Here is a 27227-nt window from a genome sequence, read left to right as displayed (position 1 = left end):
TTGCCAATCATATCAATAATTTTAAATATATACTGCATCTCTTTCATTTCTTTTTACCTTATAAATGTTTTAAAAATTGCGACTTGAAAAATATATCATTAGGGGAACAACCGTAATTATGTGCTTTCCTTAAAACCATTGGGACATTTCTGAAAAGAAAAAAAAAATTAGGAGAAAAGAGTGAAAAATGTGCTCGCTACTATTCTTTGCATTAATCATTTCATTTGATTTGTGTCTCTCTGTCATACATCACTGAGAAAAATTAGTTGATGAAGGAAATGTACACAAAAATATGAATAGATAAACACACATTAATTTTTCTCTTTCATACTGTTAAAGAGATTAATACTCTGTAATCTTTGATCTGTATTCTACATTTTTCTACTGCTACAATACCAAAAAATATTATTTGTGAAAAATGAATTGTAATTTTGGGAACAACTAATTACATTTGATTTGATTCATATAGAGGTACAAAATATTATCTTGGACATTTATGGAACTGGAAAGGGTCTTTAGGAAAAAAAAGTAACACTACCTTCCAGATATATACAAACTTATGTTAGTGCTGGGCTTCTCAATGGACACAATTTCTGCTCTAAAAAAATTCTCAATGATTTTAATAATGTGAGTGTTTAAGTTGGTTTTGGTCATTTTTAGTGTTAAAAAGGCATATTTCCTAATGTTGTAGACTAGAGTTAAGCAGCTTCTCTTTTCTTCTAACAGGATGTGTGGAAAATAGTATAGAAACCAATTAAAAAGGCATGCCTAGATCATCTCTTAAAAATCTCGTAAGACTGTGAAGTTAAGCAAATATCTATATCTATATCTATATATATATATATATATATAGATATATAGATAGATAGATAGATAGATAGATAGATATCTACATAATATAGATAGATGATAGATATCCTCATCCACAATAGCTTACAGAAAAACACAACTGTGAATTGTTAGATGTCAACATATAACAATCAGAAGACAGCAAGACAGGCAGGTTTAATTTTCTAAGATCCAAAAGCAAACACTATATCTGAGGCCCAGGGTTCGATCTCTTGCATCAGGGAAAAAAACAGTGAAAGCAAACATAGCAGATTTCATTTTAAAGAAAAGAAGTAGCTAAAACATATCATTGATAGATGAAATGAACTTATAGTAAGTTTTATCAGTGGAATTTGGAAATATAAATGATTTTATAATTTTTGATATGAACTTTGGGTTATGATACCTAAATATTTGCCACTTTTCTTACCTAAATTCTTACTTGGTACTCTTTTGTGGTTAACCAATACACTTCAGAAAGAGTCCTTTGTGTTCAGTGATTATTGCTATAGTACATTGCACCAAAATATTATTTTTCAGTTTTCAGACTCTTCCACAGATATTATCTCCTTTGATAATTTAAATAACCTGGTGTGGCTAGTAGAGCAGGTTTTTGTTATTCTGAACAGTTTATAGATGAGAAATCTGACCTTCAGGGAGGCTGATTGAGTTTCCAAATTAAGTGGCAAACCTGAAACACCCAATTCAATCTACTGTACTGTAAGATATTACCTCTTAAGGCACACTTGCCAATCTCCCTGTGAGATAAATAGAATGGATATTAATATATATTATTATTTTCAAAAGTCCTTGGTTTTCTGTGATTATCAATATAAATTAGGATTACCGTGTTGGTGTGTGAAGACAAAAAGAAATTATTATTCCTTTGTTTATCATCTTTGGCTTCCATTCAATGGATCTATTGGAATGAATACTATACTTTCTACTCAAGGTGGGCCTGAAAATTTTATTTGAAAAGAGGACATTATGTAGGCAGTAGTAAAACATTTTAGTTCTTATGAAGTAATGGAAAATTCTTGTTCATATAGTTGTGACCTTCTCATAATGATAATTTAGTAAATGTTTGTTAATAATACAGAGATTATCTGAAGATCTATGTATTTTCTAAATGTTTTACATGAAAATTATCTAACATGAAAATAAAATATTTCATAAATTTATTTCCTAGAAATTTAGAGTAAAATAAATACATTTTTATAAGACTGATTAAGAAATGAACTAATCTCTCAAAGTGACTAAGCCTTCCTTGGTAGATTCTCAAAGAATTTCCCTTCTAATTTAAAATCGATTTTAATGGCTCAGATATGATTTATAAGACAAGATGTGGGATTACAAATAGCTTGGGCTAATTAAAACTTATCAAAATAAAGATTTAAAGTATTTGCTTTCTTACTTTTAATTACTAGGGGGGAAATAGCATTTAAAAACCTAGATACTTCGAAGTGCATTGATAGCCTTTAAAAAATCAATTAAAATTTATGAGGAATGGTCATAAATTCAGGATTTATTTTTTCAATTATAACTGCAGCATTAAAGGAATGAATCTGATGGACGCACCTGGTTTCAAGGATTTTCTTACTTGTGAATAAACTACTTACTATTGTCTTTATATTTTTCATCATTATCAACTTACTTTAAATTCCTTGAGGCAAGCATTTACACCACAGTTCTGGACATTTAACAGATACTCAATAAATTCAATTAAAAATCAATAAACCTACTGTGAACCAGACAAGGGTTCTAAAAGTGAGGCTTCAGTCCCTCATTCTTCAACATCTTGAAATTATTCCTTGAGGATAATTTATTGAACAATATTAATATTTGCATATAATTTTAAATTTTATACATTTCATTTGCATAAATTACTTCAGTAAAGAATCACAATGAGGGCTGGGGTTGTGGCTCAATTGTAGAGTGCTTTCCTAGCACATGTGAGGTGCTGGATTTGATCCTCAGGACCACATAAAAATAAATAAAGAAAATAAAGTCATTGTGTTCATCTAAAACTAAATACTTTTTAAAAGAATCACAATAATTTGTAGATACCATCTTTGTAACAGAAAATGGATTCTATTGATAGAATGTTATTTAGTTCAATCAAGATATTTTAAAATAAAAATAAGCAAATCTGTGACCAAAATTGTGTTCTGCTTTACAGAAATATAGATGTTAGATTTTTGGAATTTCTTTCTTTCATCAAGTTTTATACTAGCAGTGAAAGTGAGATAGTAGACAATTTCACTGCATAACACATTGTATTTAGTCATCAATGATTGAATTTCTGATACTCTTACATGAAAACCTAACATATTTTATTTTGAATTATTAATGTGCTTCTGCAAAGAATGCTAATTCAATGTTTTTAGGTCCATTAGAAAAACAGAGGGCATAATAAAGAGTAACTTCTGACAAAATTAGCCCATTATTTTGGTAAATTTTCTGATTGCCTATAAGTTTGATCCTGGTCCAAAGATATCAAATAGAGAAAGGGCCTTAAAAGTCAGATGGTTCAGGCACCCATTTGGCTTCTGTCACCCAACATACTCTTGTCCTTCCTGATATTTTATCACCCATAAATTTGATGGGCACCTTCTCTGTAGCTCTACTCATGTTCTGTCAAAATCATCCAGTGTGTCAGAGATGAGAACAAAACCTTGTGGCACAGCACCAGAGATCTTCCTTCACCACTTGACACTGATCTATTAATTGACATCCTTTGTGTAAAAGCATGAAATGGTTTCTAAACCATCCAATTTGCTGTGCATCTAGCTGGTATTTCTCCAACTTATTCACAAGAATATAATAAAAGACCTTGTCAAATGCTCTCATGAAATGCAAATAGACTGCTGTACTTTGCTTACCTACCAGTCTAAAATTTTTAAATGTAAAATATTTTTACCTCAGACATATAGATAATAAAAGCTTATTTATTTCTGCATACATGTATATCTGTTTTCTCTGTTAAATTACATGATTAATCTTTTCAAGAAATGAGTTTGTATTTTTCTTGTAGCCTCTATCTAAGTAGCATTTAGTATTTTAAACGTGTTGAGTGGCTACTGTCATAATTTTCTATATTTTTAAATATAGAATCAAATTCCATTTGCTAACATGATTAGAGAACAATTAATGTAACTATAGGAGGAGAAATAGCATAGAAGGGTGTCAATTATCCTTTTATAGAGACCATGCCAATAAATGTGGTGTCAATAGATTATAACTTGTGTGTTAATCACAGAATTCTCAAAGATTTTGCCTGGCAACCTTGAAAATCTTAAATGTTTGCTCATTTCAGTCAATTTTATAAAAGTGACGACTATATTAACAAGAAGCAGGTTATGTTCTAATAGAATATTATTTCATCAATTATCAGATCAGTTTTTGTCCAGAAAACCAATTTTATGGGCCACCTACATACAAAAAGACATTCTGAAAATTGAAGAAGAATGTTTAATATGGAAAAGGACAAGAGATGGAAAACTTCCAGATCACACAGTACTTTTGAGTGTTGTACTGGACATTCTTGTATGTAGAAACTTTGTTTATAAACACCTGAACCTGGAACTTAATTTTATATATAAATGTAAAATATTTTACAAGGTTTTAATAAACATTGACCTTCTTAGGAATAAAACAAACTGTTGTGAAAATCCAAGGAAATGTTACTTTGCATTGTTAGGTATTTTGCTAAGATTTGTTTAGCATATAAAAATAAATCACACTGTGGATGGCCAATGGTATTCGTGGAACTGTATCAGCAGCAGTGTCACTCTGCACTTGTTGAAATGCATTCATAGTATCATCATCTAGAAATTTCACTTGTGTTCTTGTGTGATACTGTCTAAATAACTGCATACTAAAATGCATATTACTTTATCATAAATGACTATTTCTCTTTAAAACTAAGGAAATAGCATTTAAAAAAATGTGTGCCCAGGTAGGGTATATTATGTACAAATTTTGGTTTATGATAGTAAAGCAGGGGTTATAAAGTATTGCTTATTAAACAAAAAGTAAAGGGATTCCATTGGGACTGAGAAGTTTGCCAACCAGTTAGCCACAGGGAAATTCTAAGATGAAGGATATCATACTGAAAATAAATAGAATTTTTTAGGAGAGCATAAGGACATTTCCCTTCTGTGCATCCAATCTCTGATCCTTACAGCACCATAGAGAATGAAATAGCATTTTAAAAATTGCTCTCTTTTACAGCCAGCTGTGACTATCGGTGAACCGAAGGTCTACTTCATATACGAACCTGAATTAAAAACAGCCAGCCCTTTAGTCAGTTCAGAGCCCACATTCTTGATTACATTTGACACAATAATCATCATCATATCTTAAGACTCAAATCAGCCTGACAGTGCTCGACTCAGGGCTGTTTCTCTCAATTAGCTGAAAATTGCAACCCAGCTCATCTTCTGGGGAATAAGTTTACATTTACAATTTGCTGTGGTGAAAAAGCAACAAAGGTGATGGAAGAAGTAAACCAACTTTCTAACTTATACAATAAACTATTTGAAGTTTCCACAAAGTCTGACAAACCTGTTTTTACAGGTATCAAAAAAGACTAAATTGCTTTTGTTTATTTAAAATAACACACACGAGAGAAGTCTAGTTGGGACTGAAAGGGGGAGAATAAACACATAGTATGAATGTTTACACAAGTTATTTTCCAAATGAAAGCTTTCAAAAGGAATAGTCAGCTTTTGGGTAAGAGATTCAAAATAACTTACAATTAATGAATAAATAGTATGGAGGTCATTAAGAATTGATTTCCAATAATATGCTAACATAATACTGCGTTCATGTGACATGAAGTGTTACTCTGTGCATCTGATTCAAAATTATTTCTCCTGTGTATTTTGAGGGGGAAATAATGAAGGATATTTTTGTTTATTTTATGTCATTTATGGTACCTTTCTATGTGGGGAAAATGGAAAATGGCAATGTAGCCACACTTCATCCTGGCTGTGCTGAAGATTTGCGCACATCACAATGCCCCTTATATACCATCTTCTATGTGAATAACAATGCTGAACTCAGAAGAGAGTAATATGCAGATAGGATGAACAACAGTTTAGGAAAAATAGCAACAATACTGAAGAGTGAGAGACCCAGAAAAGCAAGACAATTCTGGAGGGAGCTGAAATACTAGGCATGTTGTAGCCATTGGGGATGGGGAAAATATGTGGGCAGGAAGAGGTGTATGAGACCTGATAAAGTTAAAGAGTCCACAGGAAGCAAATACCAACAGTAATTAAAGGGCTAAGGTGGATATAAAAAAATAACTGCATAAGGAGGAGGCAAAGTTGGGGACAGGAGGGCTAAGGAAGGAGGAGAAATGACGAGAGAGGAGGTATAGCAAGGACAAACATTTGAGATTTATTCCCCAAATATTCCTATTCACCCCAAGTTTAATATTTCTTCTAAGATACCATGTGATGAATATGCTTAATTCATGGCTATCCCTAAAGACTAATATTTATTTTTTATGGTGCAGTTATCTTTATGTATCACATAGGATGGATTTTGAGGTCTGGTTCCAGATCTAAGTTTTAATAATTTTGTAGTAAGCAGGCAAAAGTATTGAAACACATAAATGTTCCTTTATCATATGTAATACCACATAAGTGAATTTTGACCTGAATCTATGTGTTATGTATTATTAAAGAAAAAGAAAAAGATAGTGTTTTTCAATGAATTAAATTATGTCTTCTTTAGGATTAGCCAACAATCTGAACACCATAAGCAATATTTCTATAGGCTCTGTTCTCCTTTAAAAAACAAACATCACAGTTTCTCTTGTCAGAATACCTAAATTTTGAGAGTTGTTTATAAGAACTACCTTAAAATTATATGTTTAAGGAAAAATACAATTAAATGGAGAAAATTGTGTTCACCTTTCAAGAGAGAATTTTTAACAAAATGTGTGTGCCTATCCAAAATATTCAATTTGTGTAGTATATAAGTTATCTATAATAATTTTATATTATAAACTTACTACTTACTTTACATTATGTAGACCAAGTTTTAAAGTATTTGGTTCACTCTTGTGCTGGTATAATTTTTACAATGGAAAAAAATGCTGTATAGATGCTCTCATTTAAGACTCCAATAATTAATCTAACAATTTACTTTAGTTGATTTCAGGCAACAACATGATACTTTAAAAACCCACACAAGTTGAACACTGAGCAATTTGATCATTTTTCTATTAATGGTCATAGAAGTGCAGTTATGAATTATATTTGCTAGCCACAGAATTGAATTGCATTGTTTTATAAGACCAGCCCTCCATTTTCCTTATTTTGCTCTATGAGTTCTATGAACTCAAAGGAATAATGTTTCACACAGCAAAAGTAGTGCAAGAAGAGAGGCCAGTTTACAGGATAACTGTAATACATTTTCCTTGGAAATATCCTTTAAGATCACCAGAAAGCTCAATTGACACAGGATGAGACAGCATATCTAGGAAAGATAAATACCATTCAGAATGACTATGTTACTGAGTTTGATCTATCTGTTCACTTCTTGGTGTAAATCAAATTGTTGAATTTAATTTCACAAATGTTACAGGTGATTACTTAGGCAATCACTGGCTCCCCACATAACTTTCTAGAGTTGAGACCAGCTTTTTCCCTTTCCTGCTGTAATGACAGAAAACATGGTTAAGGTTTATTACTACTTCTCATCTCTCTTAGAATCTCATGCATTTTTCTTCCTCAATAAATGTTGTCAGTAGGAAAAATATGATTTGTTGATAAATTGCTATTTTTTTTCTTTTTTCCTTTCTTATTTATACTTCTCCCACTATGTGAACAGACTCCAAGACTAAATTTAATCATTAGTTTATTGTTAAGTAGTATGAGTTCATATAGACAGTTTATAATATATACTACACAAATTGAATATTTTGGGTAGGCACACACATTTTGTTAAAAATTCTCTCTTGAAATTTGAACACAATTTTCTATATCTAATTATAGTTTTCCTTAAGCATATAATTTTAAGGTAGTTCTTAAAACTTGTAATATGTGATATAGTTATAATTATTTTAATCCTCATGGAAAAAATAATGTAATAAAAACAAAAAATATTGGTGTGACATTGGTGCTACAACTAAAATTGAATATGCATTTTGTTAATGGAATACATACTCAATCATAGCTTTAGGTAAATATGCACTAATGATTTTATTAGGGAAACATTGAAGTAACATAGTGAGTATATATAAAATACTATAGTGAGTATATATAAAATACTATAAATTTTCCCACTAAATTACAATGGTATTTAATTCTTTCAATACATGTTAGAAATAATAAAAGCTTACAGTAAGAGAATTAGTCCTCTTCTCAGAAAAAAAGGAGATTATAATACTTTCCTAGAATATGGATTAATAAACACATACATTGAGAATTTTGTTTACTATCCACAATACCTACTTCGGTACTTGGCAAAGAGTGAGTGCTTACTTTTAACCAAAGCAATTAAGTAGAAAATGCAAATATATATTAACATCAGTCTTTTCCCTTTAGATACTTCACTATTCTACCTGCCACTATTTGTGTTTCTTTTGTATTTTCAAATTTATAAATGTAAGGCTCTACCAGGTAACAAACATGTGAAAGCTAACTTTGGCAAAACTTTGGAATGCAGATAAAGAAGATGGAGAAAAACTTGCTTTTCTATGAACTATGGTCAATACTTGCTGAGATGCCCTTTTGGAGCCAGTCATGTTAATATGGTGACAAAGGTTGGAAGGAATTAACAGAAATACTTGAAATATTAAAAATCATCCTACAGCAGAAAATTCCCAAATTTAAGAGCCTACCATGATATAATTGATGCTGAAATGTAAACAGAGAACAAAAATTAAAAGATTGCTAATGAATTTCTGTGTCAGAATGTACAGAAGCTAGTGTTCAGAGCTTGGGAAAGTCACAGACTCTCTATGATTTGGTATATTTTTCTAAGTTATAAATATTTTGATATTGAAATTAATGAAACTGATTCAGAGAAAGTTAACCTAGATTTAGTTATGTTCATTTGGAGTATATGCTAGTAAATTGTAAAGATGCCTACCTGCTAGTTATTGGACAAGTACGGCATGCCCCAGAGAGACTGAAGTAAACCGATCTACCCCATCAGTTAGGGACTTGTAGTCAATAATGAGTCTCATGTCATGAACTGACCAAATGGTCTGAAAAACTTTGGTTCCCACAACTGCTTTGCTGAAGAACCCTGGCCTCTTCTCATAGCAGACCAGGTCTGCCTATCAGCAGTGGTTGCCAAGTGAGATTGGCTGGCTATCAACACTCTACACAAGAAGTATATTGAGGCTTATTCACACACACCAAATACTTGGCTGGGCTTCTGGGATTGCCTACCTGCTAAAATAAGTTATTTGTCATCAGCAAGAACCTAACAATTAGGCTAAAAGTAATCATTAGCTGGCTGTGAATTGTATGTTTTATGTGGGGAGAAACACAACTATAAATTAGTTCTGTGTTATTGTTGATGAAGATAGACAATCAATGAGGGTTAATGGAGTTTGTTTCATGGGAAAAAAACTTACTAGAAGATTCCAGCAATTATAATAGACTCTTTTGTTTACTATTCTATTGTTTGTTGCTGTTTGTTAAAATAGAGACCTTGCCTAAGTGTGGCACTTTTTTTTAATTATTAAAAGAATCCCAGATTATTTCCATGAATTTTAAATATTTTCCTTCTATCCTCCTTGTGGGAAGTTGCAGGAAAAGAAAGATCCAATATTATTCAAATATACTGTACCAGCTGGGCACAGTGGCACATGCCTGTAATCCCAGTGGCTCAGGAGTCTGAGGCAGGAGGATCACAAGTTCTAAGGGAACGTCAGCAACTAAGTAAAGCCCCAAGCAACTGTGTGAGGCCCTGTCTCTAAATAAAATATAATGAAGGGCTTGGGACGTGGCTCAGTGGTTGAGTGCCCCTGAGTTCAATCTCCAGTACTCCCCACCCTCCCAAAAAAACCAGTCCATACCAAAGAATCCATATTTGTCTTCCTCTCTCTGTTTTCAGCCTCCTATCTATTTATCTACCTACCTTTATAACAGAATGAGATAAGAATTGAGAATAATAATAATGAAGGAATAATAGAAAAATGTCTGAATAGAGTCAAAGGTCAAATAACTCTAATTCCCTTGTCTAAAATGGCAAGTTTATAGGCTTATGTACAAGTGAAGAGTCAAGCTCATGGCACTTGAGATTACTATTCAGGAAACATGTGTTTTATTTTTCTTTTGAACCCAAGTGCATTACTATTCAGGAAACATCCATCTACTGACACACAAAGGCCCAGCACCCTTGCTTCAGTTAGAGAGCCATCATGCAATAGTCTGGCCTAGATGCTATGCTACCTATCTTACAAATGCTCATTGAATGCATGCTCCATGCATACTATTGGGTTGAATGCTATATCATCAAATAAGATTGTTTTTGAGAAATTGGTCCCTTTGATCAAAGTTTTAGAAGGGATGCATAGTATACTCCTGTCACTTTCCTCTACATATTCACAGTCACAGGTACTTTATTGATTCACTATGCATACAGCACAATACAAGGTCTGATTAATCCTACATGAAAGACATTTCTTTACTTGGATTTAACCTGATAATAAGTGAACTTCTGAAAGACATAGAACCCTTATTTGAGTTCACACTAATTAAAATACAATGCAACTAGTTCTGACAAAGCCTCATTTGGAAAAAATAAAGCTATGCCCAACGATCTTTGAATAAGATTACCTTAATTTCACTTTTCCACTGCTTTATCACACTACATTGTGTTGTGTGTTTGTGTGTGTATACGTGCACATACGCACGCATGTAAGCACACACACGTGTGAAAGTGTACGCAGAGAGGGAGAAAGGGAGAGATAGAAAAAGAGGGGAAAGGGAGGGGAAGAGATAGACAGACAGACTGGAGACACATTGTCACCAAAATCCTTGTCATCTCAATATTGTCAATGTTTCTTATGTAGTATAGTAGTCTCTAAACTGAAATAGGTACAGAAATGACTTGGAGATCAGGAAACTTGTTAAAAGTTTTTCAGGCCCTATCTCCAGAGATTCTAATTTAGTAGGATGGGATAGGACTCATGAAATTACATTTCTAAAAAGCTCAGAGATGATGCCAATGCTACTAGTACAAGATCACACATTGAATAATATGAAGTAATGGATACATTGATGCTCTTCCAAGACTCCATGCCTTAGCTGGTGGGAATACTGACAGCTAAGAGCTCACAGCTGCCTCACTCATGGAAATTGCTTTCACCTAGAGGTAACTATTTTATCAAGTTTGCTGTCTCCCACAGGGTGACCCAGTACCAGTAACTAGCTGTTACTGACACACAAAGGCCCAGCTCCCTTGCTTCAAATTAGAATGTCTCTGAAGGGCCCAGCAAATTCTCAAGCTCCCCTCAGGATTTGCTTAGATCCTAATTCCCTGTAGGCCGGTTTCTCTCTCTGCTCAATATTGTCTCTCTCACATCCTTACACATGTATCTTATGGGAATAATCAACAAACATATGCCCAAAACTCTCTATGCTAGACTGTTTCCAGGGAGCTTAATCTAAGTTAGTCGAGTTTTGTTTTATTTTTCTTTTGAACCCAAGTGCAGCACCTTACATTTTATCTTTTAACATTCAGCTTGAGTCCAATTTGATGAAAACTTTTTGGCTCCTGATATTCTTGTCTACTGTATTTGCTATTTGTCCCTGCTTTGTGTCATTGGCAAATTTGTGTCTTCATCCAAGTCACTGATAAAAATATTGGAGAGGACAGAGCTGAGATTAGATTGCTGTGCAAAGCTGCCAGAAACCACCTTACAAGTTGATATGTATCCATTAAATAGCAATGAAGGGAGAGGAGAACTCAGTGTCAGAGATTTGACTTGGAACACCAACTCTGTGTAAATAAAGGTCAATAGCTAGACTCACAGCTAGAGAGAACCGTGCATTTTTATATTTCTACTTAAATAAAAAATTTAGATGGTACTTACATGTTCCATATTAATAAAGCACATCTCACTACAAAAATGTAAAAATCATAAATAATCACTATGAATTCATGATTATTATTTACCTAATATGTCTGAGGATCAAAGTTTCATTCGGTCAGTTGAAGGAGGACTTGTTTCATTTAAATATTTTTTAAAAGAAATTGTGATAAAGTTGAAAATCAATAGCTAACACAATTTCACTAGGTAGATGTCAAATATTTGATTACAGAAAAAAAATACAATCCCTTAAAATTCATCTGAGTAGCCGTAAACCTAAACAATGTAGGTTATAATCTCCAAAGGTGCTTTAATGAAATTCATCTTGCTTGCTTTAAATGCTCTATAACATGAAAACACGAACTGGAAACAAAATGACATAATGAAGATTGACATGAATTTTCTCTATTGGGGAATGGGAGTTGTGGGGGAAAAAAAAAAACCTGTTATTGAGCACCAAGTAGAACTGCTTCAGTTATCTCACTTTTTGGGATGGGGGTGGAACTGGAAAGATTAAATTTTACAAAACTTACTAATACCTATATGTCCTGCATATTTTTAATATAAAGAAAGAATTTTAATTAATAGTTTGTCAAAAGGAAAAAAATTTTATGACACAATTTTTTTTGTATGGGGGATTTAACCAGGGGTATTCTACCACCAAGCTACATCTCCAGCCCCCACTTTTTTTAGTTTATTTTCAAAAAGGGTCTCACTAAGTTTCTGAATGCCTTGCTAAATTGCTGAGGCTGGTCTCGAACTTGTGATCTTCCTGTCTCAGCCTCCTGAGCTGCTGGGATTACAGTTGTGTGCCACTGTGCCTGGCCCGTATTATATATTTAATAAAGCCAAAAGCTAAACTGTAAGACTGTTAGGATTATACAGATAAAACTTAAGTTAACTTGTGATTATATTCATTTATCCAAATAATGTAATGTTCTAAAAAATAAAGTCTTGCTAATTTCAATACTTTATTGTGTATTTTTAAAAAAGCCTTTTGGAGAATGATGCAGATGCAAAGAAAATGAAAAAATATCAACATAATTGAAAACTAATGAAATGGATGTTGTTGCTAACCTTAATGGTTCCATTAAACCAAGGAAGGGAAACATACTGTAGTTTATTTTAATTTTAGACACTGTAACATTAAATTTGTCAATGGAAAAAAGTCTGTTTGTGTCCTATAATTTTCCATTAGGAAACATTTGTGAGTTTAATTGCAGAGTTTTCTCATGGGTAAATTACATGTAGGGACATTTCTAAGCATATATTTTGGTGTGCTAGTGGAGCCCAATTCAGACTGTAGGACTGGGTTAGAATGAAAATGGCTACTTGGCTACATCACCAGGTAATTTTCCACACCAGTAAATCACCAATGACATGGTTCCAAATGTCTCCCTTTGCATGCAATCCCTGCAAGCTAGAAACACTCTAATTACTTTAAAGGAGGTGACATAAAATAAAGCAGGCACTTACTACTATGAACTTTTTAGATCCATATGGATCATGACACTTTCTAGCCCAGAGCCCCAAGGTTTCACATAACAGGTATTATATTACCCTATTGTAGGTTAGTGGGAATTCTGATGCTTCATAATCAGTTGGGAAGATTGGTTCTCAGCATTATAAAAATGGATGTGTTTTGTAAATACATGTATAATCCCCTCGAAGAGTCCAAAGAATCTTCCTCAAACTGCCAAAAGAAGTGTATCTAAAGGAGTAGCTAATTTGGATTCTTAAACATACCAAAACCTTTTAAGTGCTTAAGGTAGACTAAAATGTATATTTTGCAAAAAAAAAAAAAAAAAAAAAGAAAAAAAGAAAAGAAAAAGAAAAGAAAAATAGGCTACCCTAAATGGAGAAATTCACTTATAATATTTATGAACAAAATGTTATAAATATATTATGAACAGTCCCCAACTTAATCAAGGGTTATATTTTAAACACATGTCCTGTTAACATCTTGTCACATTCTTTTACATAGCTTCAAGCGCAACCTTCATGCTTTAAATTTTTGGAAATGATCCAAAGCCATTTGGTGTCAATATCTGATTGTTTCATTCAACTCACAGTTGTTGAGTAGAGTTTCTGAGCAAACACAAGGTGTGGCTATAAAATAATACAACAATATGCTGTTAATCATAAAATAGTCCCCAGGTAGTTCTAGAAAATGAATTCCAAAAAATATTTAGAGAAAGGACAGTACTTATGAACAGAGTATATAAGATTCTTTTATGAAGTTCATGTCTGTCCCTCTTCTAACTAAACAAGCAAGCAAAAATGTATAATAATATTTTCTTTTCTTTCTGAAAAAGGCAAGTTTTACTTATTTATTTAATTTTATTTTCAAAATAATTTCAGTATGCTTTTGCTTTTGGTAATACATCACATATTGAAATATCCATCAGGTATCAGGAGGGGGAACAAAGGAAAGCCAGGAACACTAGAAAGTGTTTTAAGGAAAAGAACTCTGGGGCCAGTATGAAGATCAGATAAATATAGTGACTTGATGGCTGGGAGCACTGAAAAAAGTTGGACACAATTTCCCAGGCAAAAGATAAAGAGGCTTTGGGATGAGGTGACAACTGGGATGAAAAAAAGGCTTAGCTTTTGAAATAGAATTCACAGAATTTTGGAACCCTGTTTAATACATGTGTCAGTTGATTAGGAAAGAGGAATGGAAGGTTAGAAGGCAATTCTTAGATTTCCAATTTTAGAAACAATCAAGTTAGAGAGTTAAACCTACTGAAACCCAGGGAAATCTAGCATTATTTTAGGGGCAGATAATGTATTCTACTTCAGACTTCTTGGAACCTGTAGTAGAAAATATAGGTGGAGATGTATGGCTGGTGGCTGAAGATAGAGTGTGGGAGATCAGGAGAAGGGATTAAGATAAACATAAAGATTGAGGAGTCTGAGTCATAGTTGAAACCGATAGACATAGTTACTTGAAAAATGTGGAAAGAAAGAGAAGGCAGAATTAAGAAAAGATCACCAACATTTAAGGTTGAAAGGAAGAGAAAGAAGCTACACTGATTATGGTCACAATTCCCAAATTTGTATCCTGAGTCATAGCCCAGAACTTAAGATGTATATATCTAGATATCCATTACACTTCTAAGAGTCTATATCTTCCTTATAATGCATTTCGCTCTTGTGGACTTCCCATCACAGTATGGGTCTCCCCCTTCTTCCAGTTGCTGAGGCTAAAACTATGGAATCTTTTTTGAATCCTCTCTTTATCTCACCCCCAAATCCAATCCATTATAAAATGTTAATGGCTTTGTACTCAAACCATAATAGAATCCAACTCCTTCTCACCACATTCATCTTTTCCATTCTGATCTAAGCCACAGTCATCTCTTGATTGAATTGTCACAACAGCTTCCTAATGGTCTCACAACTTCCCTTCAGTCAATTATAATAGAGGAGCCAGATAAGTCAAAACATGCCACTCCTCTGCTCAAAACCCTCCAATGATGTTCTTTTCATTCAAAGTAAAAGGTAAAGTCCTTAGATGGGCCCAAAGGCCCAGTATTATCAGATTACTATTACCTCTCCAAATTCATTAGTTATTACATTCCTGCTTCCTAATTCCTTTCCTGCCAAGTGGTCTCCTTCAGCTTCCTTTAATGTGTCAAGCACACTCCTCCCTCAGGGGATTTCTACTTACTAGGACTCCCCTAGATTGCCTTTCTTCCAATTATCCACATAGCTCTCATTCCCAGGTCCTTTAGATTTTGCTTAATTGTTGCCCTTTTAGTGAGCCTTTTCTGGTTATTACAATTATTTTTTTTAATTTTTAAAAAGTTATTCTTATTTTTTGAGTGACATAATAATTGTACATATGTATGAGGTACAGTATGATGCTTTGATTTATATTGACATTGGCTAATGATTAAGTCAGGATACTTAGCATATCTATCACATTAAACTTTCATCATTTCTGTAATGTGTGTACATTCAAAATCCTGTTTTTAAAGCTATTTTAGATATACAGGGATTATTTTTTATTAATAATAGTCACCCTACTATTGACCACAACATTTGTTAACCTCTGTCCCCCATCTTCTCCTTTAAATTTCATGAGATAGGGATTTTTCACTGCTATTATCCCAGTACCAAAAACTAAGCCTTCTTAGCATGCAATTAGCACAAAAATATTTTCAGTGAATGAATTAATTTTTATGATATTGATAATAGATAACATTTCTTGAACTTTACTGTGTGCTAGGCATTGTGCTAAGTACTTCACACTTAAAAGATTAGAGAAATAGGAGAGCTACAAGATAATATTATTCTGGGAACCAAAGAAGGGAGAGTTTCAGCTAGTAAAGTTAATTAACAGTATCAATGTTAAAATACAGTCAAGTATATGGGTAAATAAAAATAGGGCAATTAGATATTACAAAGTCATGCATGATCTTAACCAAGTCCTTGTTTTCAGTAAAGTGGTTGTACCTAGGAAGCAAAATTAAAGTGGGTCAAAGAATAATAAGGAGCTGAAGAATAGGATATAGTAAAATCATTTAGTGCTTCAAAAAACTGGATGGAGGGCTAGGGATGTAGCTCAGTTTGTAGAGTGCTTGCCTTGCAAGTGCAAGGCCCTGGGTTTGATCCTCAACACCAAAAAAAAAAAAAAAAAAAAAAAAAAAAGGATGGAAAAGGGTGTTCTAGGAAAGTTCTTGTAGAATGAGGAAGACTTGAGGATATTGACTGGAGGAAAGGAGCTAGAATAAAGAAGAAATCCAAGATTCCAGAAAAAGAAAGGAGTATAGTTACTAAAAGGAACATGTTGGAGAATGTGAAAAAAGACCCATTGTTGAGCTAACGTGGCTTTTTGCTGCCTATATAATAGGGCTCATTTCTTCCCCTTTCTTCTTTCCCTAAGGCAAAAATGAGGAGGAAAAAGCTAGGTATAGAGAAACAAAAAGTGACTTATAAGTTCCTTCAAGGTTGCCAAAGATAGAGATCCCAGGCCATATTTTTTTCAGATTATCATTTATTAATTGTGATTATTAAAACCTAAAAATGTGTTATTAGGAAGGACAGAAGGATACTATGATATTATTTTAAGGAATAGTATACCATGTGATTGTATTTGATATGCATACACACATGCCCATATTTGCATGTAAATATACATGTATAAACACATAAATGCCAAATTTTTCTTAGAATCTACAGGAATTTTTCTGGTATCTAGGGCTTTAGGTAAGGAGCTTCCTTCCATGTTGAAACTTCTCATGCTAGGACCAGGCCTCTACTTGATGAACTTCGACCAGCCCAGTTAGACATTGTGGAAGTCCTCATACAGATATAGGCAGATAATTCAGAGTTAATGCTCATTTCTTGTTTAAAGAGTGATCTTGGAATAGAAATAAGGAAATGAAATCTCATGACAGTGTCATCATAAAGTCATCAGACAGATGGCAGTCCTTGAAATCTAATCCTTAGAGGTCTCTCACAATAATTTGTAATATCACATCTAATATTATCTTATTCACAAATCCATATCTATTCACAGAGACAGAAAAGAAAGGAATGAATTTGCAGAGGCTCACATATTTTACTTTATATGTTAACAAGAACTTTATATGGAATGTGATCAGAAAAGCAAAATATTTTCCTACATCGATCATTTATATTCAGAACAAAGGTTCTGAAGTAAACATTATTTTAGTTTTTGTTTATGTGTTGAAACAACAACCTGCCGGCAAATGATAGCAAAATAAAGTTCTTCCAGGTAACATTTATCTTATTTAAAACTGAACAATTTGAAACTGAATTGAAGATTTTATTGCTTTAAATAGTGTTCCAAATATACAAAAGTTTTGCATAGGTTTATCCACATGATTTCCAGTTTCAGTATAGGAAACACATTAGTGTTCAATGGTCAGATAGGGAAGTTTCATATGGCTCTTAAGCACTCAAAAGATAGCTAACAAGAGAGAGAAATTATTTTTTTTTGGTATTGGGGATTGAACTCAGGGGCATTTGACCACTGAGCCACATCCCCAGCCCTATTTTGTATTTTCTTTAAAGACAGGGTCTCACTGAGTTGCTTAGAGCGTCACTTTTGCTGAGGCTGGCTTTGAACTTGCTATCCTCCTGCCTCAGCCTCCCAAGCCTCTGGGATTATAGGATGTGCCACCATGCCTGGCTGAGAAATTGAATTTTAAATTTTATTTAAACATAATAAGATTGCCACATGTGACATATGGCTGTCCTATTGGACAGCACAAATATAAAGGATGATGATTTTAATTCACTTCTAGGTTCAACTGGGCAAGATATTAAATAGATCAAAATGCAAAAGATCATATAAACACTTTTTTATAAGAAATAGAGCCTATAAGAATGTAAAATAAGAGAAGCTGTAGACAAAGCATAATATGTTTTAATTTATAAAATGGACACACATAGCAAACACAGAATGTGAATTTCTAATGTAAAGTATCAGTAGCCTATAAAGAATGCAACTTCCCTCATGATCTCACTGACCAGAGCAACATTCAAGTCCACATGGCCCATTTTTACTATAATCCTACTCCACCAGTCAATGATTTGGGTGGTTATTATTTTTCCCAGGGAACTTAATACAGCCCAGCTACAGTGTGCCAGTTTGTTTCCATGCTCTTTGTAGAAGTCATTCTCTATTGATAGAGGCCACCCCAATCCCAGACATAAGCAATGATTTTGCAGCACAGTTCTGGAACTAAAGTTTCTGAAAAGACTTTGCTTTCATGATACAAGAGCTGTCCCTTCTACTACTATTTCTTCCTGCTGGGATGTACGTGTTCTGCTAGGAAGAACTTAGAGACATCAGGACTGACATTGCTGAGTTACTGAATACATGTCAATATCTTCCTACCTCTGAACTTCTCATTATGGGAGAAGAAAAGACCTCTGTTTAATAAGCTACTGAAGTTTTTTGGTGACTCAAAACTGAAAAGCAATCCTACTAGATATGATTTTCTCTGTGTTGAGTTTTTGATACAGTAGAACACTAATAGTTATTTGTTGTTTGTTCATTTACCTATCCAATCAAAAAACATTTAGGGAGTAGTTACTATGTGCATGCTAAGTGCCAGGTTATATGATGGTGGATAAGCAGCCAATGTACTTATGCATATAGAACCAACATTCTCATAAGAGACAAAGAACAGTAAACACTTCAGTGTAATGTAGTGAGATAAACATAATAGTGCACCAGAAGAGCACGAGTTTTTAGGGTTGATAAAGAAGGTTTTCTGGAGGAATTAGCATTAAAACTGAGACCTGGAAAATGAATAGAATTTAAGCAGACAAGGAAGAGAAATGATGTATGTACTAACTCAGCAGGCCATATAGAAGACAGAACATAGTGAAGAGGAAATGAAAACAGCTCTCTTGTTACTTAATGTACATGACAGAAGGAGGGGGAAGATCAAAGGAGGACAGGAAATTAGGCTCAGTTGTCAGGAAAGGCCAAATCACACAAGACTTTAAAACCATTTAAAGGAGTGTGGACTATGTTTAAAGGTAATGGTTAAGCTATGAATTGCTTTAAAAGTGGGAGGAGGGTGGGCTACATGAATATACTGTATTTAGAAAAAATCATCCTGGAACCTATGTAGAGAATGGGTAGAAAGTTGAAAGATTAGAGGAAGAAAAACTAGTAAAATAAATGATGTGGTTTTTCAGGCCTAACATCACAGTAGAGGAGTAGGGATGGAAAGAAGTGACTGGATTTGAAGGCTATTTAGGCAGTAAATGGCTGTACTGTAGTTTAGCTATGGGAGTTATAGAAGGAAGTGGTAAGCACAACTCTGTTAGTTTTCCAAATTGAACAACCAGATGGGTTGTGTTAATGTTCACTGGATAGGGAACATAGGAAAAGAAGTTGGTTACATTTAGAGAAAAAGGTTGAGTGAGGGCATAGATGAGTTTAGCTTTGGATCTAATCAATTTGAAGCTCCTGTGGGAAATTAAAATGGAAAGGCAGTGATAGAATATACAGTTTAATACTCAAAAGAGCATTCTTAGCTGGAAATACAGATGGGTAGTCATCAGTGGACTGAAAATACACAAGTGCATGAATTTCAAAAAGAGTATATATGAAGTGAGTAAAGAATGGGGAAGAATTTTACAGGAATGAGTCAAAAGTAGCTTGGTGAATTGCAGATTCTGGTATGGGCCATGTAAAAAGGTAAGTTGGCTTCTTAAGTCTCATTTATTCTACCTATGGAGAAGTAACTCTATATCTTCCTTAGCTGATAGCTTTTTAGGGACAAAGCCAAAAAACAAACTGGAATTCCTTCCCCCAGATAATTCAAAGACCTTAATAAAGTGATCAAAGATCTTAGAGTTTTGCTTAGGACATTATGCAGCATGAGAATATGGAGAGAGGGATACTCCAGAAAGAGTAGAGCAGATGGAATTGTTCAGTCCCTTGAAACTCTAGTTTTGTACTATAAATAAGCACTTTTGTTTACTCCTTCTTAATTTACATATCTAAACTCTCCAAATTAATTTATCATCTTAATGTACTTTCCCAAAGAGGCTTCGGTTTGAGAAGCAGGTATTTTCCTTTGAGATCTAATGATTGACTCTATGATAACCAATTGATTTCATATGGATAATTCTTCCCAAGTCTAATCTGCCTTTGTTTTGCTGAATAGATAGCAGATTTTTATTTGGAGAAGAATGTCCAAACCTTGCCATCTACACTGATAGATTTTTCTCCCCAAATATCAGTTCTCTATTGAAGTTTGCCCTTTCCCCACCAGGGTCTTTTTGATAAGACCCCAGCTCCTCAACTTTAGGTTGCATTTTCTTTTTAATGGTCATCTGGACATCCACTGTCTGGAATTCAGGACTAGCGCTACTCTATTCTCTAGGGTCACCAGCTTAAATCAAGCATCACCGGAGTACTTTATTTTCACTCAGTTTCAAGGTTTACTTGGCTTTTTATTTTCATGTATCAACAGTTCATTACTCCTAAGACTTCCTGCTCCTTTGTTTAAAATCTGAGTTTTCCTTTTGGTAGGATTTTCCTTTTTAATAAAGACTACCTAACTGACTTTTCAGTAATTCATGTCATCTTCTAGAACTTTCCTTTCACCATTGTTGTCCTTATCATTGCTAAGGTGCTATTTTTGCCTACTGTCTGACACAACTCAAGAGCCCAACTATCCTTCACTTATCATAGTATACACAAGGTAACTTTATTATGCAAATGAAGCCATCATTTAGCAAATATTTACTAGCTCCCTATCATGTCACCTGGTTTAGGACCTGGGCATGTGTCAAAAAAGAAAGACAATCTCAGCCCTCATGGAATTTAGACTAATTTGTAAGACAAACATGAATTATATAATTCATGTTTTTATTTATGATTGGAACAAGTATTAATGCAAGAAAAGCACTAGGGATTAATAAGGAGACAGGACCTAGTTTGAGGAGATAGTGCTCTAAAAGCTATAAATTTCCATAAATATATAATGAGAAATGAAAATTATGAGTCATATACCCTACATGGATTTTCCCAATGGGGATATGGAGTGAGATACAATAGCGACATTTTTGACATCAATAACACCATTATGAATTTCAAAGTGACTTGTCAGATTAAGCATGGGACACACAGCATGTGCCATGATGGGTTAGAAAGGTATTTGTTTGAATAGAGTTCTCAGAGAAGACTGATAAATGACTTTTACAGCTACAGATCAGTATTTTGTTCTTGTTTTCTCTTGATTCTGTCACTACCTTTTTGACTGTGGGCAAATCATTTCATTCTCATCATTACAATAGAAGGCTGAGTCAAACCTGTGAGTTGAGTCAGCATCTGCCATCTTGGAGCCTCCTAAGCACCAGTTTAGCAGGATTGGAAAAACAAACCTGTTTGTCCATTCAGTGCTACCACCCTTTCACTATAGACAATAATAGTTTTAGAAATAATGTAGTTCTTACCTTTTATGAATATTTGCCCAAGATGCATTGATGTTCTCTGTTATCATGTGTACTTTTCTGGTGTCATCTGAAGAATAATCCCGGAGAAGTTTCAGGGCCAAGTCATTTGCCACATCTATGTTTATCTGCCATTGACGGAGGTCTTTGGCCAACTGCTATAGATGTATATGGGAAATAGAATGAAAGTCAGGTTCTTTTTCTGAAATCTATAGGTGGACTTTCCTCAAATAGCTTCTGAAACCTTAGGTTAGATATGTCTTCAAGATTGTTTTTAACCTACTATATGATTTAGTAAACCATGACAGTATAAGCTAACCTCCTTTTCATGACAAAACTTTTCAAATGCAGCAGCTAGAACAATAACCAGTTTTAAGTATTTCAATTTAGTACCAATTAATTGGAAATAAAGTGAGCTTAATTGTTTTTATCACAGGAGAGAGCAAAGTGTAAAAACAAGTTTCTATATAATCGTTGTGCATGTGACACATAACAAAATTTGAACAGAAAATTTTTTTTTCATGCATTTCTCTTCTCTTCATTAACTTGTTGAATTGTTTATGTAATTAGTGCCATCTACTGGTATTCGACTAAACCTGCATACAGGAAATATTGACAAAAGGACAGTGCCATTATTCTAGAAACAAAAATTTTTAAAGGAGTATAATATTTAAAAAATATTTTACTTTAAAATTAGAACATAAATCAAAATATAGGAATCATGCTAAACAAAATCATCTATTTTTCTCTTTGTTTGTCTTTGACAATCGAGTGTTGTCCAATTAGCCATTTTATTACTGGAAGAACATTTCAAAGAAAGAAGTCAACCAATTAATTATAGGTGTACCTGGAAGCATATCAGCTTGAAACTTCTATTAAACACTTTTGCAAGTAGGAGGCTTTTAAACATTGAGATAATATTATATTGTTAAGGTAGTTATATCAAATTCAATATGGTGGATTAAGCTATTGATTCATGGGCAGAGAAATAAGAATGAGCAATTTAAAGAACAGACAGAATAAAATGATTTTATAGAAAAGAAAATATTAACTTTCAAGTAATAAAAAATAGAGTATTAAATATGTGAGATACAATTTAACACCAATTAAATTAACAACAACAACAACAACAACAAAAAACCCCCAAAGTCAGAAAGACTGGGAAAATTAGCACATTTATGTACTACTGCTAGGAACAGTTTCTATTAGGACAATTAGGCAATAGATTCCAAGTGATATACAAATGCTTAATCCCACTGACCCAATAATCTCACTTTTTAAAACTTATTTTAATAAAAAATTTTAAAAATGATAAATATACTATAAAAATAAAGATCTTTGTAAATCAAAATCATAAAAAAACCAGGTAACTTTAATATTTAAATAGGAGATGTTAAATGCATATAATACATTTAATGCAAGTCCCAATAATAGTAAATGTGCACAGTAATCATTATAAAGGGAACACAGTTTTCTTGTGCAAAAAGCAAAAAAAAATCATTTACATTGTGTGTTATAACCTAAAAAACGTAGTCATGAATTGGAAGGAAAAAAGAAGCTGAAAAAAAACTACTGTTTCTGAAAAGAGAAATCATTTTTTTGTTTTCATAGCTATTGTTTTGTGTTAGTATGATGTTAATATAATAAGAATCTAACATTGGTACTTTCAGTATAGTTTCAATGGATTTGATTGGACTTCTATCCCTTAAAAATACATAATATGTATTTAATCTGACATTTCTTAGTTAACTAGAACATTCCATTTTAGAATTAAACTAAATGACAATGTTTACTGCATTTTAGACCCAGATTATCAAACCAAGAAACTAAAGTTGAAAGCAAGAAAGAGTTTCTATGGCACAGAGCACAGTTGCTACTATTACAATGCAACTAAAATTTATCTGTGGAAAGCCTTCTTTTCCTTCCACACTTACATGAAGCACCATAACTGCTGTTTTATTTTTTTAAGCTTTATTTGTTCTTTTTATATACACATGACAGTAGAGTGCATTTTGAGCTATTATATATACATGTAGTACAAGCATGTGTAATTTCTGTGGTTGTACATGATGTGGAGTTTCACTGGTGGTGTATATGAGCATAGGAAAGTTATGTTCAATTCATTTTACTGTCTTCCCTTTTCCCATCTCCCCCTTCTCTTCATTCCCTCTTGTCTAGTCTAATGAACTCTATTCTTTCCTCCTCCCTTTATTGTGTGTTACACAGCTCCTATTTTCTACTTTTCAGATTCCTGAGTGATTCAAAAGTCCTTCTGAGGTTACATAGTCTTGTGTTCAAAGTCTTGCGTTTCCTGAAAATTTCCTTCTGAACAAAATTATGTCTCTTTTCCTTCCCTTCCTTAGAAACCTAAAGTGTAAATAATGTATAGTAAGACAAGGAAGACTGATCAACGCTTATTATCTAGAGGGTGGTATTTGCATTTTAAAAGATCAGCTTTTATCATCTATAGCATAAATCTCCACAGAACTGTGACCAATATCCTGTTTACTGTTTCCCAAGGAAACCTCTTTAAAAAAAAATTTAGTTAGAGATGGACACAACACTCTTATTTATTTATTTTTATGTGGTGCTGAGGATCAAACCCAGTGCCTCATATGTGCAAGGCAAGCACTCTGCCACAAAGGCACAATCCCAGCCCAGGAAACTTCTTTTTAACAAAGATTTATAGACAGCTGTGACAGTGCACAACTGTAATCCCAGTAATTTGGGAGGCTGAAGCAGGAGCATTACAAGTTCAAGGCCAGCTCCTGCAATTTAATGATAACCTAAGCAATTTAATAAGACCCTGTCTCAAAATAAAAAAATAAAAAGGGCTGGGGATATGGTTCAGTGGTTAAGAATCTCTTTTCAACCCCTAGTACTTTACCTGGTAAAGCATATAAAAATGGTAATAAGTATTTAATTAAAATCATTTACTTAAGCAAGTTAAATAATCTTGGATGTTACCCTTCACTCATGAGTTGCTATTTAAGCAGACTAGATAGAAGAGGATACACTCTTTGAATGGTTTCATGGACATATACATATTTTCAAACACATCAAGCTACTTTTATTAAACATGGTCTGTATTTCTCTGTATCACTTATACCTCAATAAAGCTGTTGAAATTTTTTAAATAGGAGAATGTGACAATGAGTCTTAAATAAGTTTGTAGATCATAAAAATACCTAGATGTATAAGTTGCAAGGTACACTAGGATTTTCCAAAACCTCTGGATGAAATAGCAATGATGTCATAGTAAAAACATGAAGCTTGATTTCAAACCAAAACTTTTTGATACATGCTTGAAAGGCAAAAATGAATGTTCCATGTATTTTTCTCTAAAATTGTACTCACAATAAAAGTTAAAATTTTTATACCAAGAAAATCTTGGCTGAGCACTATTGGTCACTGAATACTGCCCAGTTTTGTGAGGATGTGGGATTAAAAAGAAAATCTCTCACTGACCTTGACTAACATTGAGAGCACTAAGACCCTTATGTAAACACAAAGGTTGTCAACCAAAGCTTTCTTTTTTTCTCTTCTTAAAGACATTCACCAGAACAGACTGGTTTCCCTTCCTTCTAAGGTTATATCCTGACTACTGTGGGTTTTACCCAAGCAACATTCAAGGAACCATGACCTTGACCAGTTTTGCCTACCACTGTGAAATTTACTACTGGGATAACTCCAGACCTCAGAAGGAGTGTAAATTCAAAAATACAATAGACTTCACACACAACCTTTTTTTCTTTCTGAATTCCATTTACAATGGTGTACTCTATGGGGAATTGTTTGTGTTGTGATCATGGTGTGTGAAGAAATTTAAAATACTGTGAGCACTAGCCTATAAAAAAGATGACTTTGTGGGTGTATTTGTGTGTTTCCTATGAAGAACATAAAATGCTAAATTCCCCAAAGATTGTATTTCTGACCTAGAGAGAAATATTTCATATTCATACCTAACTTGATGCAGCTGCAATACACTTGGTATTTATCCACACTATTTTAGGCAGAAAAATACTTGTGGACAATGAGACAACCTTAAGCAATTTCAAGAATTTTGAGGGATTTTTTGCTATTTTAATGTTTGACTTATCTCACTTTAAAATTTGCAACAATTCTTTTTATGTATATTGACTACATGGGAGAAAAGAAAGGAAAAAGAAAAAAGTAGTTAAAAGTCTGGGCAATCAAATGAACCTATTGAGTCTGAATTCTGGCTTAATAAATTAGTAATCACATGACATGGGGACATTAATTATCTATGCCTTAGTTTCCTCATTTGTTAATTGAGAATATTAATAGACACCTTAAAAGAAGATTATCAAGATTAACTAAGAAAATTCAGGGAAAACACAGAGATGTCTGGCATACTGAAAGAATTAAATAAATATTGGCTATCATTACTACTGTTATCATTGTAACAAGGACTTACACTATTCAATTGTGCCTGCAAATGTCTGATGGGTAGCTAAAAGATGGATTAAAGACTTGTCATCTCTGCTTCCATTTTACATCCATCCTCTTTGTTCCCAGTCACCTTGGAAGCCAGGAATAAGTTTGGATTCCATATATTTCTTGTGATGACAGAAAGCTACCTGCCAGGTAACAGAAACTTTCTTATGTGGGGTAAGACTCCACCTGACCAATCTTGAGATAATGATGGACAGACCTCACTTAATCAAGATCACCTGCTTTGGTGACTGTGAAAAACTTCTAGCTGTTCAAATCCCCTAACCCTTCCCCTCATTTCCCCTTCTATAAAACCTCATTGTCAACCCCTCAAAGACTGGGCTAAGAATGTGGGTCCTCTTGTCTTTCTGGCCAGCTTCACCTTTCATGCTTTTCACCATTACCTTTTCTGCTTGGTTTTTGGGGTGAGTGGCCAGACCTGATTTATTGGATCCCCAGAGTCAGGCCTCTAACCTAGGACTCTAGTAATACTATCACTACTACTTTTAATGATCCAACCTATACTGTAACAGTTGTCCACTTTATGCTTTTGAATATAGCCCTTGCTGCTCTGCCACTACAACTATGATGTGAGTCCATACTAAATGCAAAGCAAGTGGCTCATTGTTTAATAGACATTGTCTATAAATACAGCAGCTATAAAAGATTCCCTTTAACTTAGAAGTATGAGCACATACTAATTATTATAAAAGGGAAAGAAATTAGTAGAGCAAGTGAATGGGGGATGGAGGGGAGAAAAGGGAAGGTACTAGGGAAGGAGTTTAAGCAAATTACCTTATGTGCATATATGGGTATGGCATAATGAATCCTATTATTATGTATAATTATAATGCCCAATAAAAATAAAACAAGTGAGTGCATGGCCATATAATTACAATTTTAAGGTTGAGTATTATTGCAAGGT

The 27227-nt window shown here is 33.6% G+C and overlaps 1 protein-coding gene across 3 annotated transcripts in view; it reads right to left on the bottom strand.

The window, feature by feature from the left end:
- Dmd (dystrophin) overlaps positions 1-27227 on the bottom strand; it is a 2014880-nt gene that overhangs the window by 518656 nt on the left and 1468997 nt on the right. For all 3 annotated transcript variants that reach the window (XM_077794046.1, XM_077794047.1, XM_077794048.1), the window contains one exon: positions 21851-22005. In XM_077794046.1, coding sequence (XP_077650172.1) covers positions 21851-22005 — 155 coding nt within the window. The remainder of the gene's footprint in view (positions 1-21850; positions 22006-27227) is intronic.

Source organism: Urocitellus parryii, chromosome X (genome assembly GCF_045843805.1).
Source record: "Urocitellus parryii isolate mUroPar1 chromosome X, mUroPar1.hap1, whole genome shotgun sequence".
In the NCBI taxonomy this organism is placed as follows: Eukaryota; Metazoa; Chordata; class Mammalia; order Rodentia; family Sciuridae; genus Urocitellus; species Urocitellus parryii.
Note: the sequence above shows the minus strand (reverse complement) of the source record. Positions and strands in the feature narration are given on the sequence as shown.